At 44.6% G+C, this 18,913-nt stretch overlaps 1 protein-coding gene across 1 annotated transcript in view; it reads left to right on the top strand.

Moving 5' to 3' along the window:
- GRIP2 (glutamate receptor interacting protein 2) overlaps positions 1-18,913 on the top strand; it is a gene marked incomplete at its 5' end in the record, with an annotated part of 259,354 nt that overhangs the window by 192,048 nt on the left and 48,393 nt on the right. Inside the window, 6 exons of the mRNA XM_083869213.1 lie at positions 7,267-7,347; positions 10,501-10,636; positions 11,419-11,564; positions 14,369-14,455; positions 14,722-14,797; positions 15,414-15,559. Of these exons, the coding sequence (XP_083725339.1) occupies positions 7,267-7,347; positions 10,501-10,636; positions 11,419-11,564; positions 14,369-14,455; positions 14,722-14,797; positions 15,414-15,559 (672 nt within the window). The remainder of the gene's footprint in view (positions 1-7,266; positions 7,348-10,500; positions 10,637-11,418; positions 11,565-14,368; positions 14,456-14,721; positions 14,798-15,413; positions 15,560-18,913) is intronic.

Here is an 18,913-nt window from a genome sequence, read left to right as displayed (position 1 = left end):
GAGAGGGCTCAATGAGTGAAGAGGGATCTTCTTGGTGTGGATGTTGTTAGAGGATTGTTTGGAAGAGATGGATAAAAGTGCAGATTCTTGGGATTTGTTTGGGAAAAGCTATTTGTGCTGAAGATGCAGCCTGTGAAATCCCTCAAGCAGCTCTTAATAAGCCTAACTTAATGCACAAAACCATAGAATCAGGGAAGAGTCATCCCTGATACTTTTAAATGAAAGGAACAAAATCACAGGCTACTTCAGAAGAACAACATAAGTTCCTCTGTGAACAGAAGACCAAAGAAATGCTTAATTTCCAGCAGTTCTGCATCCACTATACCCTGGTCTCTTCCCTACCATGCAGAGGAAAATGAGTGGTGAAGTTGGTCTAGGGCTGGTTTGCACAACATCTGTTTGCTTTTCTAAGAGCAATAACTTGAGTCTTTTCAACTCAAAACACATTTTTATTGAAAGTTACAAGATTATAAACCTCTTTCAGGCTGCACTCTCTCTCTCCCTTCCAGATTGATGGATATTGGCCACTGAGTTCCAGAGGTGCAGAAGACATTAGATGAACAGCATGGGAATTTAATTTTCATACAAAACCAGGAGAGACAAAAAAGGCTGCTTTTAATAAAAAAATTTAGTAACTTTTTCAAGTATTTTCTTCCATCTTTCAGTTCAGCTTGAGTGGAAATTAGGAACTGCTTCCAGCTACTCTATTACAGAGTCCCTCGGATGTGCTGATTAGATAAAGTGACTCTGTGTTGGCTTTCAAAGCAACAATGGGAACAAACAATGCATTGTAGCAAGGGCTCTGGTATATAAAAGATATGAGTGTAATGGCAGGTTGATTGTAGATTTTTAAATTGTGGGGTTTTTTCCTTTCTTCCCCCCCACCTTTTTTTTTTCTTTTTTTTCTGGAATGTAATGTATTTAATGAAAAAATGAGGAGTACCAGATGTTGGCACTGCAAGCTGAGTCCAGCATTCGTTCCTATCAGATGGGACTTGGATCAGTCCTTGAGAGGTGTTTAATATCCTGTGAAAGTTGATGTGAGTTAAACCTTACCAAAACATGGCTTTTCTGCAGAGCCAACTGAAATGGGTTTTGTGCGCACAAAACTTGTTTACGAAATGCAGAAACTCTTCCCACATCTTCATGTGAACAAGGAATCTTCCATCAGTGTTATCTGCCACAGACTTGTAGGAGGTAAGAAATATGCTCTTGTACCCATTGGAGGCCAACCTGCTTGGTAACAGAGACGTGTTCTGGCTCATATCTTGGTCCCACAAAGGCCACTGCTATGCAGATAATTATCTACAGCATTTCAGTTGAAAATGATTGCTTGAAACACGTTGTTCCTTTAAAAGTAATTTTGGTTTCTTATTACAAAGAAAAAAAAAAACAAAAAACCAAAAATCCAGAAGAACGAAGCATGGAGTTTCTGTTGAACAATAGGTTATTGTATTTTCCCAGAACTGATTCCTGTGAATACAGCAGCAGGTGTTATGAAATTGTACATGCCTGAGAAGGGTTGGTAGGTGAATGAATACAGAAGAAAAGAAAGAGAGACGTGGAGGGTGTGGGGAGGTGAATTTCATGCTGTGTCTATTGAGGAGAAGAAATTAAGAAGTAAAACTTCCTCTTGGAATACCCTCGAAGTTTGGACAAGTTCTTCCTGGCTCAGAACCTAGGAGCAACAACTACACAAGTGGATGGAAGAGCTGCCACATCAGCCTCTGGTGACACAAAAGGCTGCAGTTGATGGAGCACGTTCCCAGGCCAGGGTGGGGAACACAGCATCATTGCAGTAGGCTTGGCACAGGGACTGGCAGCAGGTTGATAACAGTTTTTCTCCCCAGAATTATCTGGAAAAAGGGAATAAAGCTCAGTTGTTGTTTTTTGGGGCAAGAGCCTTGTTTCCAGCAAGGATGGTTGTTGTACAGCATGGCTTTTTTCCTGGGCTGTCCACTCAGAAATCTGTGATGAGAGAACTTAAGAGGAAACTTCCCCAACTTCTCATTTGTCTCTGAGTATCTCCTGAGTATGAGCTGGGTGGGGATTTGTTGCCAGTAAAAGGATAAATAAGAGGCTCTTCTTCACAAAAGGCAACCTCTGCAATTTTTGTCAGATTTGTTGATACATGTATTTATGAAATTAGGGAGGAGCTGCTCCCTAAATAACTTGGTCGGTTCCAGCCTGAGCTCATTGGGTAAGGGGAATTTTTTTCATATTCTTGGCACAAAGGAAGGGAAAAGCATTTCAAAGTGGTGCTTGACTTTGGATTAGTGCTGTGAGAGAGTCACATGGAAGGTGCCCTGGACTGAGGAAAGGGGCAGAGCTGTGGTGGCTGGGTTTTTCACTGGCATGCTTCCAAAAGCCTACCCCACCTTCTGGAGAATAAAAGGTGAGGAAATACTGGGCCCTTCCAGAGTTGGGTTGGGGGTTTTGTTTGGTTGGGTTTTTTTGAGGATTTTTTTGGATGCAGTAAGCTAAAATCAGCCTAATGAAAATGAAATTGTGGTGCAGAATCCTACAGCAAAAGTGACTTTCTGTTTTCTTTAAGCATAGGAGCATGTACTATCTTGTCTAAGGATTTAGTGTATTTGTTGCTATATGTTTGGATTAGTTTTATGTAGGGCAGAATTATGCTTTAGCTCAACTTTTGCAGTATTCCAGGAAAAGCAGTCTAGAGATCACTGATAGATGTGGTTCATCTATTTCCTGGGGCTCTATTTATTTATTTTCTTTAATGATACAGAACCAAAGCCCTGTATTTCTAGAGATGGGAAAAGAACTGAGCAGCTGTACTGCTTATAGTGAACTCGTGTACAGATTTTCCAAGGCCCGAGGAGCTGTGGATTTAGATGGGCAGAAGAAAATTCAAGCCACCTGCTGAGGAAGGCTTGGGGAAAGTGGGATCCTTCGTGCAAATAGCCCCTTGTCAGAAGCAGACGTGGGAGGAGCTCTTGCTCCGCAGTGAACTTCGTAATTAAGTAGTTTCAGGAGATCATGCTGTTTGTAACAGTAGTCAATGGGCTTTTTGTTTTCCTGTGCTGGGCTCTCTGGATCTACTTGTCTCCATGTTAAAGGCTAAGTGCTTTGAAGATGGGAGGGCACCGCTGTGCTGCTCCTGTGCAGAGCTGACAGTGACCCCGCTGTCCCCAGCCCGCTGCGGTGGTGCTGAAATCACCCAAACCGCCCTCGGGCAGTTGTGCTGGAGGGGCACTTGGGTACAGCCTTGCAGTCCAGCCAAATCCATCACTGGTGCATGAGATGCCCAAGGGTGTGCTGTCATGTGGAGTGCCAGCCTGGGGAGAGCGGGGAGGATTGTGTTACTGTCTTCCTTTGATGATGGTCCAGCCCCTGGCCAGGCTCTAGAGGGGGCTGTGCCATGTGGGAGCTAAAAACCACTTTAGGATTCAGAATGGATATGCATGGATATATCACTTTTCCCCTCCCCTCCTTCTGGTAACATACCGGCTTTTTAAAGGTGATGAGATGCCTAAAGATGCAGCTAGATGATTATAGTCTGTTTTTGAAGTACATGTCTGCATCTTCAGGCACTCAGAGATCTTTAAAATCCCAGGCATTGGTGGTTTGCTCCCAGAGCCACAGTTTGAATCATCACTCGCTTCCTGACCCACGCTCGTGTACCCCTGGCTGCCTGACTACAGATAAATGCCTCCCTTGACTTAGAGAAATAACTCTCCTCAAAATGGATCAAATTGCAATTAGTTTTAGTCATTTGGATTTCTGCTTCCAGCCTCATGCTTTTATTCTAGCAAAAAAATACCGGCCTGCCTTAGTGTGAACAGCTTTTGGTTCTTAATGCTGGCTTGGTATTCATTTCTCTAAACAAGGAATGCAATTACCCTGTAGCAAAAAAACTGTCTCCAACTGTCTTTTTTCCATTAAACAAATGGGAGGCTTTACCTCTTGGTCTTCCCATAAGATTAATGCACATTCTCTGCAGGAACTGTCTTAAAATGATCCAGGAATCTGAACAACTTGCAGACAGCAGCCTAATTGTCACAGAATCTGATTTAGCCAATGCTCATTTTCATTAAGAGGTGATCTCTGCTAATAACAGAGACTAATAGCTCTTCTAAATGAAAAAAACCCCAAACCTTCCTTTCCCCCCCACAGGCAGGGATAATGTACTCCTAAATCAATGCTCTTTCCAAGGAAGCCTTTCCTCCTCATTTTAACAGTTTGGCTTGGCAGCTAACTGATGTCAGGAGATGCTGGTGCCTGTGCTTGCAGGGGTAGTGGAGTCTGTCCTGACCTTCCTTTATTCCTGCCCCCCAGCTAAAGCATGGAGTTTTTCCCTGCTCCTTCATCTGCCCAGTTTGTTTTAGAAGGAATGAGATGGGGATTATCTCTTGCTCACTGTCATGTACATGGCATGCAGTATGCTGGTGTGTACCACTGTCCTGCACTGCTCCTGCAGGGGAGGAGAGTTCAAAGCTCTGTGTGAAGGTGTAGGGATTCTGAAGATCTTCTCTCCCTGGTGTTATCCAAATAGTAAGGCATGTAAATCGTAAAAACTATTGTCAAAGACTTACAAGAACTTTGTATGTTGCCGCAGATTCCTGTGGGATCAATATATAGAAAGTGTTGTAATCTCAGTTTTATTGAGGGTCTTATGTACTTGGTGAGCTTTTCTGAAAAGTCTAGGGCCAGCATTACCATCACTGCTTGAAAACCATCAATTACACAATCTTTTTTTGGAAGATTTCTGGCCCTCTTGGTGTGAAACAAAAAGCTTGATAAATACAACTCTAACAGCTCCAGCATGGATTGCTTGTAAAAGGAACCTGCATGGGACTTAAAAAGAGTTATTTTCCCAATTTTAAGGAGAAGAGAAGTTCATGGATTTTTAGTGCTTGGGTTCGTGCTGTAATTTTGGCTGACTGAGCAATCAGGCTGGTTACCAGCCTCACCTCCAAACTGGTGCTGTGCTAGGTAGAAGAAATAACTGAGAGCACAAAAAGAAGGAGTTCCTTTAAAAAAACCCAACAAACCGGTGTGACCCCTTGCACAAACAAACAAAAAAGTTCATAAAAAGTGCTTCCATTACTACCAGCTTGAGTGGCAGAGCAGGAAATTGGCTGCAAATGAACAAAGAGCCGAGCACACGGCGGGGATGTTTCTGCAAGTGCCAGTTCCCATTTCAGCTGGTGGCGTGTGGCAGCCTCCTTTCCTGTTCAGATGTTTTAGCCAGATAATGAGGAGAAAAACCCAAACATTTTTCACATAATCAACTGAATTTGAAAGGGAGGAGTAATAGGAGAAGGGGAGCTGTGATGCTGATTATTTGCTGGTTGATATGGCTGTCAGGGGCAGTGGGATGGGGCGACGGGGAGTAGCTCGGGTCACTGCTCTTGGCCACTTGGCTGCTGCTGGAAGCTCTTGTTAATGCACAGGCAACCCAGTTTCTTGCTCAAAGGGAAGCCAAGGCATGTCTGCCAACAGCTGTTGGGGTAAGGAGGGCAACCAGTAGCAAATTGGGGTTTCCTATCAACATTGATCGGGGTTGTGATGAGAAAGTTGAAGTGCAGAAGGGTGCTGGTGGCTGCCTGGTCCGGGGCGGTGTGTTTATGTGAAACAGATGGTTCTCTGCTTCAGTTTGCCAGCAGATTATGGAGCTGGCTTTGAACCATCTTGCGTGGTTTCCCAGGAATGCAGGGATCCCATCCGTCGCTGTCTCGAGCACGTTGCCCAGGGCAGAGCTGGTAGCAATGCTATCCTGTGGAAGGCAGCTGCATGCTGGGGTGGTCCTCACCATCCACAGTGGCCCGTGGCACCAAAGGCACACTAATGCTCCCGTGCCAGTGAGAAGCTCTAGTCCTGGGTGGCCCAGGGTATGTTGCAGGAGCCTTTTGCACAGTTACCTCCAGTGTTGAAAAAGAAACTTTGTGCTGGGTTTCCTGAACTTCAGGGTTCCTCTTCCAATGTGCTGCTGCGTTTGGGAAAGAAAGAAAGGGTGGTTGTATCTGTTGGAAATGTGGGCAGAGAGCAGTTGGATTGGCATTGTCCTGATGTTTCTCTGGGAATTCCCACCTTCCTTTATATTCCCAAACCATCCCTGTTATCTGACTCTGCAGTTCTGCCAGGGATGAGGGGACATAGAGAGGGTAAACCAGGATATTAGGAAAAACCTCCTGGTGAGAGAGACTAAGATTTATACCATCTTTTTTCTGTTTATGGGGAAAGCGGGCTGCCAACAAACTGAGTGTTGGGATTAAGTCCTCTCTGTACAGACCCTTGTCTTGAATGAGACTGAACTAAAATTTTTGTTCACTTTGTATCAAGTGGGACAAAAACCTCTTTGTAACTTAAATGTAACTTACTTAAGGGCTGTGGATGGGAATAAATAGATAAGGTTTTCAGTAACCTATATTTGTACAATCATGTACAACTTCTAAACCTTCACAGCTACTGAAAAATTCAAAAATGGGGTATCTGAGAATGGGAGTTATTTGGTACTACATGGTTACTGGAAATTGATGGAAAAAATGCCAGCTTTTTATGAAATGCCATAAAAATAGACATTTTAGATGGATGGAAATGAGATCTGTAGAAGCATGCTGCTTTCTCTGCAGATAAGCTCTGTGATAACTCTGTAGCAGTCTTCCAATAGGACAATACAAAGATATTTAAATGCTTTAAATTTCAGCTTATGCTGGACAGTGTATTTACAGTGCATAATGCTATTCTCTCTTCACTCTAACTTTTTGTTCTTTTAATCACTTAAAAGAAGGTGCTCTCTATATTGTACAGAGGCTGGAACTGCAGCAGGAAAATGTGATTCTAAAATAATGGGATCTATAAGAATAGGCAATTTCACTCAAGTATAGTGATTTAGTGCCCTGTTAGTGTCCTGATGTATAACTACATTTCCAAAGACCGTAAGTTTCTTCACAAGCATAATGACAGGCTTGAAACTTGTGAGACTAATGTCCCAGCTTTCCCTATCCTCAGCTGTTCCAGTTAATTACAGGAGTAAGGGAATTTTGTTCTTCTCTAGCAGATTAGCTCCAAGAAGAATAAATCAGATAATGTTACTCCTTTCCTGTTTCCCCTCTCTACATGGTGAGAGCCCACAGGGCACAGTGCAAAGCTGGGGCTGGTAATGTTTTTTCTTGCCTGCAGTCTGTGATACAGATGTGATTCCAATTTCGGTGTCACCAGGACAACGTCTTGAAGTGCTCTGGTTCAGTTGCTTGTGGCATTTGGTACTAATTTCAGCTTCTGTCTTTGCTCTGTTCACAGATGATGGCCCTTACTCAAAGGGGAGCAAGGACTCTGGTGGGATGGACGCAGCCCTGGTCTCCAGGAGGCAAAGCATCCCAGGTAAAGGATGGGATCAGCTCCTGCTCCAAAACATTGAGGCATGCATTACACTTTACCTGGGTACTTCTAAAATGGGTAAAACCCCTAAAAACACTAATTTTGGTGCATCTATCAGCAGGACTTTTGCTGGAGGACAGAAATGGATGGTGGTTACTGGCCTCAGTGAGTGGTGTATTACTAATACAATCCCTGTCTTGTGTGGGGCTGTTGACAGTAGTTGCAGGGAGCTGGGAATGGACTTATTCCTGTGTTGGACTGGCACTCACAAAGAAGAAAACAGCAGCAAAGTAGAGAGGGAAGAAACACTGCCATGGCTGAGCTCATCAGGGAGGGAGGGAGACTGGCAGTGTCTGGCAAGCTTTAAATTTCCCACATCTGACTAAGTTTGTTTTGATATTTAGTCAGTCGCAGCAAATTTTTGTGTGACATAAACCTTCCCATGCAGAAACACCCTAGAGGCTGAGGAGGAACTGGAGAAGTGGTAGTTCAGAGTTTTCCTCTGTTGGTCCTGGACTTCACATATCAGTAGCACTCCAGCAGGTCTGGATGGGCTGCCTTGCACAACTCATCTCCTTCCTAGAAAAGCCAGGGGCTTGATTTTGACTTCTGGCTGCTAATGACCTGGTCACAAGAGTTGGTTTAGTGTGTTCTAGGCAAGGGGGAGGAAGTGGGGCCCTTTTGCTGTTGCTTCATCATTCAGCACTTGTTCCAGACGATATTGTGCATCATATTACCACTGTAGTGCAGCCCTGATGGGGAAAGGCTCACAAGAGCCAGTGCATCCAACAACCCCAGCTCAAGGCATCTCAATGGGGAGGGAAAAATTCAGGTGTGCTCTTCCTGCCCTGGGATGCAAAATCCCATCATGTATGCCAGTAGAAGAAATCCAAGACTGCTCATATATGATGCTTTAAGACTATGTCTTGAAGAACCAGATCCTCCTTGACCAGCTCACTTTCACATTGTGTGGATCTGTGACAGTGGCAGTTGGTTTATAGAGGCATGGGTCAGAATTCCTTATCGCTGACCTTGATTGGTTTATCTCAGGGAGTTTTTTTTAAGCAGTGATTTCTCCTTGAACCCATAACAATGAGTAATTTCATTCTGGGAGTTCTCATTTTAAACACTTATCAAGGATCAAAATTAAACCCCATTGAAAAGCTAATAATCTCCCCTTGTGGCACCATCTGTGTTGATCAGTCGTGTCTGTAGTTGAGGGGAAATTTGCAGGATGGTGCCGGATGTTGTTCTTTCCAGCACAGTGGAGAGTTCCCCCCAGTTTCTGGCAGCTCCTGGGCTCCCAGGTTGGTGAATTGAAAATTAACTTACTGCAGTTGGCAAGGGATCAAAACTGAGTTTAAAGAGCAGAAGTATTATGGACCTGACATTTTTACAAGGAGCTGCCAGTGCCACATTAAATGGGTGCCCAGCAGTGCCTAAATGCCTGCCAGACTGGAGTTAGATTGCAAAGAGGTTCCCTACTCACATTAATCAAGTGTACAGATTATTTTTGGAAGTGCTTTGCAAAACAGGTAGTGCATGGCAGGGCTCAAAGTGAGCTGCAATTTCTGGTGTCCTGGTGGCTTTGAACAGGAGCAAAGTGCAGGTGATGAGGCACCACCGTGCCAAATGACCCCGTGTTTTGGATGGGTGGAGGGGGCCCTGCACCAGCATGGATCTTCTGTATCAATATGCTTTTTAAGGGGCCCTGCCTTGCTCTGGAAGTCAGTGTGCAAGAGGTTACAAATGTTCTCTCTTCAAACAGGCCATCTCATTTAAGCCTGTGCAAACAAGCCCCTGAGCCATTTGCAATATGGGGGTTTTGTCCACATCTGTAGGGCTGCTGTTTGTTTGCCCATCACCACCTTCTTCTGCACTGCCTTGGAGAAAGGTGCCCCGTGTGAGGGTGACTGATTTCCTCCTGTAAAATCATGGAAGATTTCAGTACACTGAAATAGTGGAGGTGGATGGATAATGCTATAGACAAATTGTGTAAAAGCTTCTGAGAGGAGGCTCTGACAAGGTGTGGATGTCATCCTGTTTGTCCCAGAGCTAGTCTCCCTTTGAGCACAGTGTGAGGTCTGTTGTGTGCAGTATTGCAAAACTGCCTTTTGCCAAGTCTCTGGAGCTCTTGATCTTTTCCTTAGGCCAGGACTGACTCTCCTGCTCACTTACTGCCCTTTCCATGCCAAATCCAAAAGCTGCAATAATATAGGAACCCTGTTTTGGTAAAACCCAGATATGGTCTGTGATGAGGTCAAAACTGATATCAGGTTGGTCTTATATGTAGGTGCTGGACAGACAGGAGTGTTGCCTTGGGCTAGAAAAGGTAAAATGTGTGCTGCCTGCAGCATCCAGAGAAGCAGTACTGGTGCAGCAGGTGTGGGATTGGCATCCCCTGGACCTGATCTGATGGCAGGCAGTGCATGTAGAACAAGTCACAGTGCCAAAGTGACTCGTGTCTTCAATCCAGCTGTAGATGTGGTGGTAGTAGGGAGCTTGACTTGGACTACGTGGGATGGGAGAGCAAACTGCTGTGAATGAAGGAAGCTTCCCCTCTGCCCCTGATGATGGCAGGATCCCACCCCTCTCCACACTGTGTTCTGTGTCTCCCAACTGTATTGATGTCTCATGATAGTTTTTTTAATTGCAGTATTTTAAGATTCACCCTGTTCTGTCCATCCAGGCAGCTACTGCAGGTCCACATCTTCTGGACCTAGATGCAGGAGCATCCTCCTCCTGTGTAACTGTGACCACCTGACAGCTCTGTTAATGCCCTCCCCACTCTATATCGAATATAGTTCCTGAGGTGGATTCCCTGGACCATTGCTGAGCTCCCATCACCCTGGTTTTGAACTTTTCTAATACCTTCAGCACCTTGAAACACAAGGTTTTTACTCTCTCAATAAGCTCTTATTGCTCTCTGCCTTGTTTTCCTTGGTCCTGCCTGCCAGACCTGCATGCAAACATTGCTGGGTCTACCAGGACACACTTCTGTTTTACAACTTGACTTCAGATAAACAGAGGCTTTTTCTTCATGCTAGTTGTTCAAATCATCTCATCTACTTCCCCACCACTTGTAGGAAAAGGGTGTTGTTGGGATTGAGAGGAATGGTCCTTCCCCTAAGTTCGTCTTTATTCTTGATATTTCAGAGGAGTTCAGAGGGGTCACAATCGTGGAGCTGATTAAGAAAGAAGGAAGCACCCTTGGTTTAACCATTTCAGGTGGCACAGACAAAGATGGAAAGCCAAGAGTCTCCAATCTGAGGCCGGGAGGACTGGCTGCAAGGTGAGAAATGGAAATGGGGTGCAGAGAGCACAGCAGGAATGGAGAGGAATAGTTGTATGTTCCAGCTACTGAATGAATAGAGTTATAATTAAAGCAGTTGGCACCAGAGACCCTATTTTCAAGTGCCCCAGAATGCAAAGTTGTTGCTTCAGGAAGTAGAACATCTTCTATTTTGAGTTATTTCCTATGCTCTCTGCAATTATGCTCTGAAATTTTGTGTAGTGATATTTGGGATTCTGTGAAATTAGGCAGCCTTGTCAGGAGAGCTGCATGGTACAATACATCTTGATCAAGCTAAGTGGTTTAATATTGTATCTGTTCTGAATACTGAGTGTATAAGTAACATTATTGGCTCAGAAAAAGATTGGGCAAAGAAAGGCTCCAAGAAGCAGGAAAAAGGAAAGAGTAATTGAACGATTTTGCTGAAAACAGACAAAAGGAAAGATGTTTTCTCTTTCCCTGCTGGATTTTTTTCAGACAGCTCTTGGTGTGCTTTTCTTTGACTGATTGCTCTGCATGAATGAGAACTGAGCAACAGCAGAGAGGTTGTGAACATATAGGCTGCGATTGTTGCTATATGTACAGATCTGAACACTTGCCACTGGGAAGGATAGATGGCTTCAATTTTAGCACTTCCCTCTGATAGCAGACACATGCAATCAGACAGCAGACATCAGTCCAGCATTGCTGGCTTGTTCAGAAAGTCCTAGAGTTACTAACCAGGTGGAGACTATGTGCTACCACTGCTTTTTATTTTATTTTATTTCTTTATTTCTTTGCAGGAGTGACCAGCTGAACGTGGGGGATTACATCAAGTCAGTGAATGGCATTAACCTGACCAAGCTGCGGCACGATGAGATCATCAGCCTGCTGAAGAACGTGGGCGAGAGGGTGGTGCTGGAAGTAGAGTACGAGCTCCCGCCAGCCGGTGGGTGCCTCTTGGACAACACTGCTCCCTCTTGGCTGCTTTTTGTCCTGGGGTGCAGATGGACCTGCTCAGGCAGAGCTGCTGTGGCCAAGGCAGTGTCCGGGGGCGTTTTGCCGTTGCCTTCATCTGCTCACGTGGGCGGCGGAGGCTGCCGAGCTGTGTGCAATTGGAGCAGAGCACTTTTTCCAGCACAGTGGGTGCCTGTTCATGCACACTGGCAGGGGATGGCTGATTAGGTCTGTCTTGCCTTGGAGTGACTCAACAGCACAGGCCAATCTGCCTCCTGATGCTGCTTCAGCTTCTCTTTTTCTGTTGTAGAGTGTGGCTACGGGAGGTTTAGTTCAGTCTTAAACATGTATTACTAGATGCCCTTTTCTGAACTGTGGCAAGTGCTGTTAGTCTTCTGGATTCTTTGAAGTGTTATGTGTTTTTAGAAGGGAAACTGAAGCAATCTGCTTTCCAGCTGAGGGACCCTGGCAGAAGATGGCAAACCCAGCAAACAGGACTTTTGTCCTGTCATGGGAGACTATATGCTCTTGTCCCTATTTGTCTTGATGATTGATGTTTCTGCTTAAAACAAATACCTCAATACAGTTTCTCATCATAGTCTTTCCATTGTGAGTACAATCTCTCCAGTTATTACTCATTCATTTACCCAGATCAATCAGATGATTATTGGGCAGGAGAAATAGAACACCTAAAAATAAAATGACAAGAAAAAACAAAACTAATGAAATCTAACGTTTTGCCCCAGATAGGAAGATATTTTACACTTCAGAGCTTTGCTGTAGCTGCTGCCTTTAGATGAAAAAAGTATCAAATATAGAAATGACTGTGTAAAGCCCAAAAGAATAAAATCTAATCTGAAATAGATGAATTTATATCCATCATTCCCCCCTCTTCTGCTGTAAATGTTAGTGAGCCTTTGCATACACCTCTGGTAAAGCCAGCTGTGGCTCAAGTCTTCCATGGTCTCATGCTCCCTAGAGATGACCACTCTTAACCTTTCTCCATGGTATTCCTTATTCTCTGTGATATTCCTTATCAGGAATCTGATAAACTGTACTTACCAGCCAAGGAGTGATGCCAGCTCAATCAATGGCAGCAATGCAAGATGTCCTCAGCTTTAAATGAGCAGGAAGAGCACACTGAGATAGTGTCTTCTCTCCAGTGAGATTATTGGGGCTGTTTATGAATGGTCCAAACAAAGAAGCACTGCAAAATACAGGGAATTGTCAATTATTGCCTGATTCCAATTCATTGTGGGCTTTTATCTGCTGTGGGGGTTTGTTATTGCTGTGTATGCTCACCCCTCTCTCTCTCTGTCTTTAGTTGGGCAAAGAGCAGAAATACAGCACAATTCAACAGCTTGCGCTTGTGGGTTTGACTTTTTCTCCCCACTTTGTAATTTCCTGTTTTGAAAGAGAGCTTGCAAGTCCAAGTCTAGTTTTCAGGCTTCTGTGTCATATCATCTCTTTCATAAATAAACCAAACCCTGTGTTAACACTGGCTTAGGTTTCCCAGCTCCCCTGATCTTATGAGAGGCTGTTGCAGTACTTCATACTTCAGTGCTTAGGACAGAAATTGGATCGTTTCTGAAGTCATTTGTGGATACTTTATACCCTTTTCTTGGTATTTGAGTATCACCCCTTGGCTGGGAACCTTCCCGTGCCCTGAGCACTCTCTTCTGGAGTATTTCTAGGCTGTGTCCTTGTGAGCTGTCTGCACAGCAGCAGGGGCAAAGTGGGAACAGTGTTTGGGGGTTTATTTGGCCTCACTGTAGCAGTCCCCAGGGCTGTCTGCCTGCAGGCAGTACAGTGCCTCCATTGTATGTCTTTTGAGTTAGCTTAAGGGCTGGGCTGAGCCTAATTTGGCTGCAGGTTGCAAACCCTAAGGGTGCTTGGCAGAAAGGATGAGTGTGATCAGTGAGGACAGTGGGGAGATTTGCTTCAAAACTCTCCTCCTGAGCCAAGGGAAATGGCAGTGTGGATGTGCCTAGGGCAACCTTCATCTCCAAGTCAAGTTCTTGGCCTTTTTCCCCCTTATTATCCTTGTAGCCATTAATGACACTTAGTTTGAGAATTAGGAATTTTTGGAGTGGACCAGGCTGAAGTATCATGTGCAGTTTTGGGTGGAGAAGGCTGGGAAATTGTCCCATATTCACTGCAGTAGTGCAATAAATCATTAAATATTAAAGGATGTCAAAAGATGGAAACAATTTCTTTCTTTTTCTCTTTACTTCATACACTTTGTATTTTGTACAAATAGTACTGTGTATTTAACATAAAAATACTGAATTGCCCCTAGGATCAGTTTAAAGGATTCACTTAATCTTTTTTAAAATCCAAAATATGAGAGGTAAGGGAAAAAAACCAACTTTATGCATTGAGGATTTGGGATTTTCATTTTCTTTAAGGTCAGCTGGTGACTTGATTCCTTATGCTACTGCTGTTTTTTTAATAAGTTTTTATCTGTGGCAGAAGCTTTTGAGAAAAGCTGAATGCATTAAAGCCAGTTGATAAACGAGATGGTTTTACTTGAATGTCAGGGTATTAACCAAGACAAATTTGAGGGGAGATGCACAACACTGAGCTGGTGAAATCATCCTAAAACCTGATGGTTGGCTCTGATAATGGCTCATGTGTCCAGGTTGGGCTCTTTTTGCTTCCAAGCAGGGAAAATAAAATATGGGTTTTGGGCAGGACTTTAATTTCAGTGTTGTTTGGATGAGTTTTAATACTGTTTTGCACTGTGGTTGGAAAAGGCTTATCTGGAGTAACTGGGTGTGTCTCTCTTCCTTTTAGTGCCAGAGAGCAGTGCTGGCATTATTCCCAAGACCATTGAAGTGTCCCTCTACAAGGAAGGCAACAGCTTTGGCTTTGTGCTGAGAGGTTAGTAGCTTCTCCAGTGAAAAGCAGAAGCAGAGGTGGAAAGTGGGAAAAGTAAGAAGGTGAATGACAAAACCTCAGCTAAGCAGTCAAAGCATGTCCTGGAGAGGATCCCCTGCTGCCTCTAAGGACTGCCGGCTGCCTAATCTAGGGCAGTCATTTTGCTGGCAGTCAGTGTCAGCTGTTATGTGATAAATGTCTCTTTCTCAGTGCTCTCACTCAGACTTTCAAACCTCTGGTGACTTATGGCTCTCCTGGTTTGGTTACAGGGGGAGCCCATGAAGACTGGCACAAGTCCAGGCCGCTGGTGCTCACCTACGTGAGGCCGGGTGGCCCTGCAGACAGGTACTGCTCGTGTCACACCTGCACATCTGCCTTCACAGGACACACCAGCACCTGTCCTCGTGCTCATGAATGTGTCCCCTTCCTGTCCTCCTTATGCTGCCCCCCTCTCATGCTGGTGGTGTGGAATGCCAGCACTGGTGTGGCACCTGTGCTGTGTGGGGAGGTGGGCATGGTGCTCCTGGGCTGGCCCAGTGCAGATGTTGTGGTTAAAGGCAGAAACTGCTCTCGCAGAGGCAGCCCCTTCTTTAGCCCTGTGCAGCTGAATCACTGGTGCTGTGGTGGAAAGCAGGAGCCAGTCTATCTACTCTCATGCTGATAATTTAATATGATGGGCCTGGTACTATAAATAACCCAGACTATTGTCCAAGGACTGTTCTTCCATCCTACAGGATGAGAGTAGTTGACTTCCTAATATGTATGTGCATATGCATACACACACATACATGGCGTGCACACATACAAATAATAGATGCTTATATATTTACATATAGATAATAAAGATATATAGTAAATTTTTATATATAAATATATTATATATAAAGATATATAGATTATTTATCTAAATATAAATAACTATATATACATAATGAAGAGAATTGCCTTTGGCTTCTTACAGGGAAGGATCCTTGAAAATTGGGGACAGGCTGCTGAGCGTGGATGGGATTCCTCTGCACAGCATGACCCACGCTGATGCCCTCAACATCCTGCGGCAGTGCAGCCAGGAGGCACTTTTCCAGATCGAGTATGATGTGACCATCATGGGTAAGGACAAGACGGTTGTGGTGGCAATTTTTTCTCTGACTGCCTGGAAAGTATGTGAGACTAGAGACAGTAATTGGGATACTCAGCTTCAGTGGAAAAATCGCTGAGCAATGTGCTGCCAGCATGGATGTAGGGGGTAAAGTTCAAAGCTGGCTTTGTTAAATGCATTTGAAAGGCCCTTATGCAGTGATGTGTCTTGATAGGAATGATGAGTGGCTTTAGAGGAAGGCAAAAGGGGATTTTGTAATGTAGGCAGAGAGGGCACAGGAGAAGTCAGAGCTAAAGGAGGCTGGAGTGCTCTGCCAGCACTGCAAATAACACTATTAAATGTGCACAGAGAAGTGAGCTGCATGCAGGCATAGACTTGTTGTGGCTTTAGTTCTGAATTTTGACCCTGCTTAATTCTGAAGCTATTTCTTTTCTTAGAAATGTTACTTCAGATCTGCTTCTGAAATAAATGAGGCGTGATCAAATGCTTGACCCCAAAAAAGACAGAATTTACTGGGGGGCAGAGGATGAGTATTCCTGGAAAGCATTTTACACAGTTTGAGGGTTTGGTGGGTTGGTGGTTTTTCTTTTTTTTTTTTTTTTTTAAATTTGATTTTATGTTTCAAGCCCTGGAAAAGAGTTTATTATTAGCTACTGTAAAGTAATTTTGAGCTGGCTTTGTGACACACAGCTGTTACTGCAGAGAGCGTTATAATGAGTTTAAGGTTACCACAGAATTTGAAGCTGTGTTGGTTCTGGAAGCTTGTTGAGCTGTGTAGAAAATTGTGATGTTTCATATACGTTTCCAAAGGGGTTTCTGCCTCTCTGGAGCCGTGAGCTGGACTAGATTGGAGTCTTTTCCACAAATCTCACAAACCAGTCCAACATGCCTGAGCCTAGGATTCAGATAGGAGTAGGAGTCCGTGATGTCAGGTTGAAGGAAAATAAAAATAATCTGGACCTGAGAGCGTTTGGTGCCACAACATCCGTGAGGAAAGAGAGCTGAGAACACCAGAACTAACCCATGCAATGTGCACCAGGATAAGGGAGCTCCTTGTGACAGCCCTGAGGGTTTTCTATTTCCTCTTGAGCCTCCTCACCACAAGCTTTCCCCTTCCTTTTGGTAGAAGCTCCACCAGCATGGACACAGTAGCTCTCCCCTGGGGGGCAGCTGCCAGGAGCTGGGCAGTGTGTGCCACAGACAAGTTCTCCATTGAAGAGCTGGAAGGAAAAGCTGCTGCCTTGGCAGTGACCTGCACACTGCCTGCCTTCTGTCACACCACAGGAGCAGCTTCTCTTTGAAAACTGGATGCTGCTCCTGATAAAGAGGAAAACTTAAACCATGGGAAACAGAAACTACTTAAAACCTATTTTCCACCTTTCTATGATTTTTGGGGGTAACTAGGCAGTAAGGGATGACCATTCCTCTCCTTGCAGGCTGCTCCAGGGAGGAGGCAAATGGAGGTAAGGAAGGATTTTACATGGAGCTGTCAAGTCTGAACAACAGTAAATAATTAATTGTGCATAGGAAATGGGCCTTTTGGAGGATTTATTGTTTTTGAAATCCATGGTGTCTATGTTGCAGAAAGCTGCTTGTTTTAAAACCTGACTTGGAGCAAAAATAGCCATGAAGGTGATTTGGTATCTTGGTGTTTATTCTTGGGTAACTCTCTCAACTTAAACTGTGAGGGTTGAGTGAACATGGAGGGACAGGAGGGTTTTATGCAGTGGCTCTCCATTTTTTGTTGCTAATCTGTGGACCAGAACTAGGTACTTTCCAAAAATGTAAAATCTGCCTCTTTCTTAAGTAATTTCTTCCTAGAAAGTGCTTTCTGCAACTCTGTAAAGGAATATATTTGTACTGCTTTCTTTTAAGGCAAGATGATACAGAACATGTAGTTTACAACAATCTCTGCAGACAGTTTTGCCAGGCAGCAGCTAATAATTGCAGTGGGAGATGAGTACATGGTCCCCAGTTCCCAACTAGAAGGGTTACAGCCCCTGGAAGATGATGACAGAAGGGAAGATCTGGTGCTGAAGGTGGCCTGCTAATATTTTTAGCCTTAAAGAAAGAATCTTAATTCCCATTTTGAAAACCTGGTGAAGGGGCTGGAGACACCACAGTGAAGTGGTGCTTGTCCTGTTCATCCTCAGGAAAACAGAGTTTTTTACATGGTGCTCACTCTCTGCTGCAGCTGTATGTGCTGAGGTGGTGTGGGCTGCTCCTTAAAGAGGGAAAGTTGTTTTTCTGCATCTGTCATTGGTGAGAGACCAGGGTTGCTGCGGGGGAACGTTGAATCATGGCATTCCCCAGCTGTCTCTGTGGTTTTCCAGCCAAAATTGTGCCCTGGGGATGATATGCATGGGGCCAGCTCTGCTGTTGGTGTGAGGGATGTGGCAGCTGCCTGCCGTACCCACTGAGAATCTCCTGGCTGTTGGGATTTCACCAGGGAGGCCAGCATAGGATGGAGACCATGGCAGGCTTTTTGTCAGGTCGGCTGAGATTTCTGAAGGCCACTGAAGGAATTAAAATAATCTGCTATCTCCATTTAAAAGGAGTGCCAATTTGGCATGGACCCTGCTGGGGCATTGGGAAAATCTCTGCCCTTTGCTGATGCCAGATGATCTTTGCAATGAACAAATGCTTTCCCACGGCTGCACTTTATCTTATGGACCTTTTAAGAAACAGGGAAAAAGGGGAAAAAATCATCTCAAATAAACTGACTAGCCAGAAAATGGTATTTGAGTAGTTACTTTGTAAATAATCTGTGTGTGCCATGTACAAGGATCTGGGCTGAAAGCCTTTAGGGTTGACTCACGAAAGGGGGAAGGTTGTTGCCAGAAATGATGGATGAGCAAAGTGGTTTGCTTTGTCCTTTTCCTCTGCTCCCTTCCCCTGGTTGCCCCTCCACCCATTCATTTTTAGGCTGAAGTTTTTTGAGCCTGTGGAGCTCTCCTGCTGACTGAGTGGAGGGCTGGTAGTGTCCCCCAAGTGGGTGACATGTCAGTGTCTGCCAAGCAGTGGCAAGGGCTAGAGCCTGAAGAGGGAACCCAGGAAGTCAAATGCCTCCGTGTGCCTGTAAAGCTGCAGGGCACAAGAGCTGTTGGGCTGTGTCAGGAAGAGGGTAGCTCCCCAGTTTGGTTCTTCTAGGAAGAAGAAGAATTTGGTTTATTTTGTTTGCCTTTGCAAGGGATGTCCCTTCCCCCTTCCCCCTTCTCCCTTTCCCTCTTGCTTTTCTCTTTCCCCTTTCCCTTCTTCTCATTTTCCCTTTCCTTTTCCCTTTGCCTTCTTCTCATTTTGTATTCCCTCCTCTCTCCCAAAGTGCATTACAGCAGGAAAAATTTTTCCCTATCATTACACTTGGC

The sequence above is a fragment of the Zosterops lateralis genome, assembly GCF_965231275.1.
Source record: "Zosterops lateralis genome assembly, chromosome: 11".
Classification (NCBI taxonomy): domain Eukaryota; kingdom Metazoa; phylum Chordata; class Aves; order Passeriformes; family Zosteropidae; genus Zosterops; species Zosterops lateralis.
The sequence above is the reverse complement of the archived record's forward strand: the minus strand, read 5'-3'. Positions and strand labels throughout refer to the sequence as shown.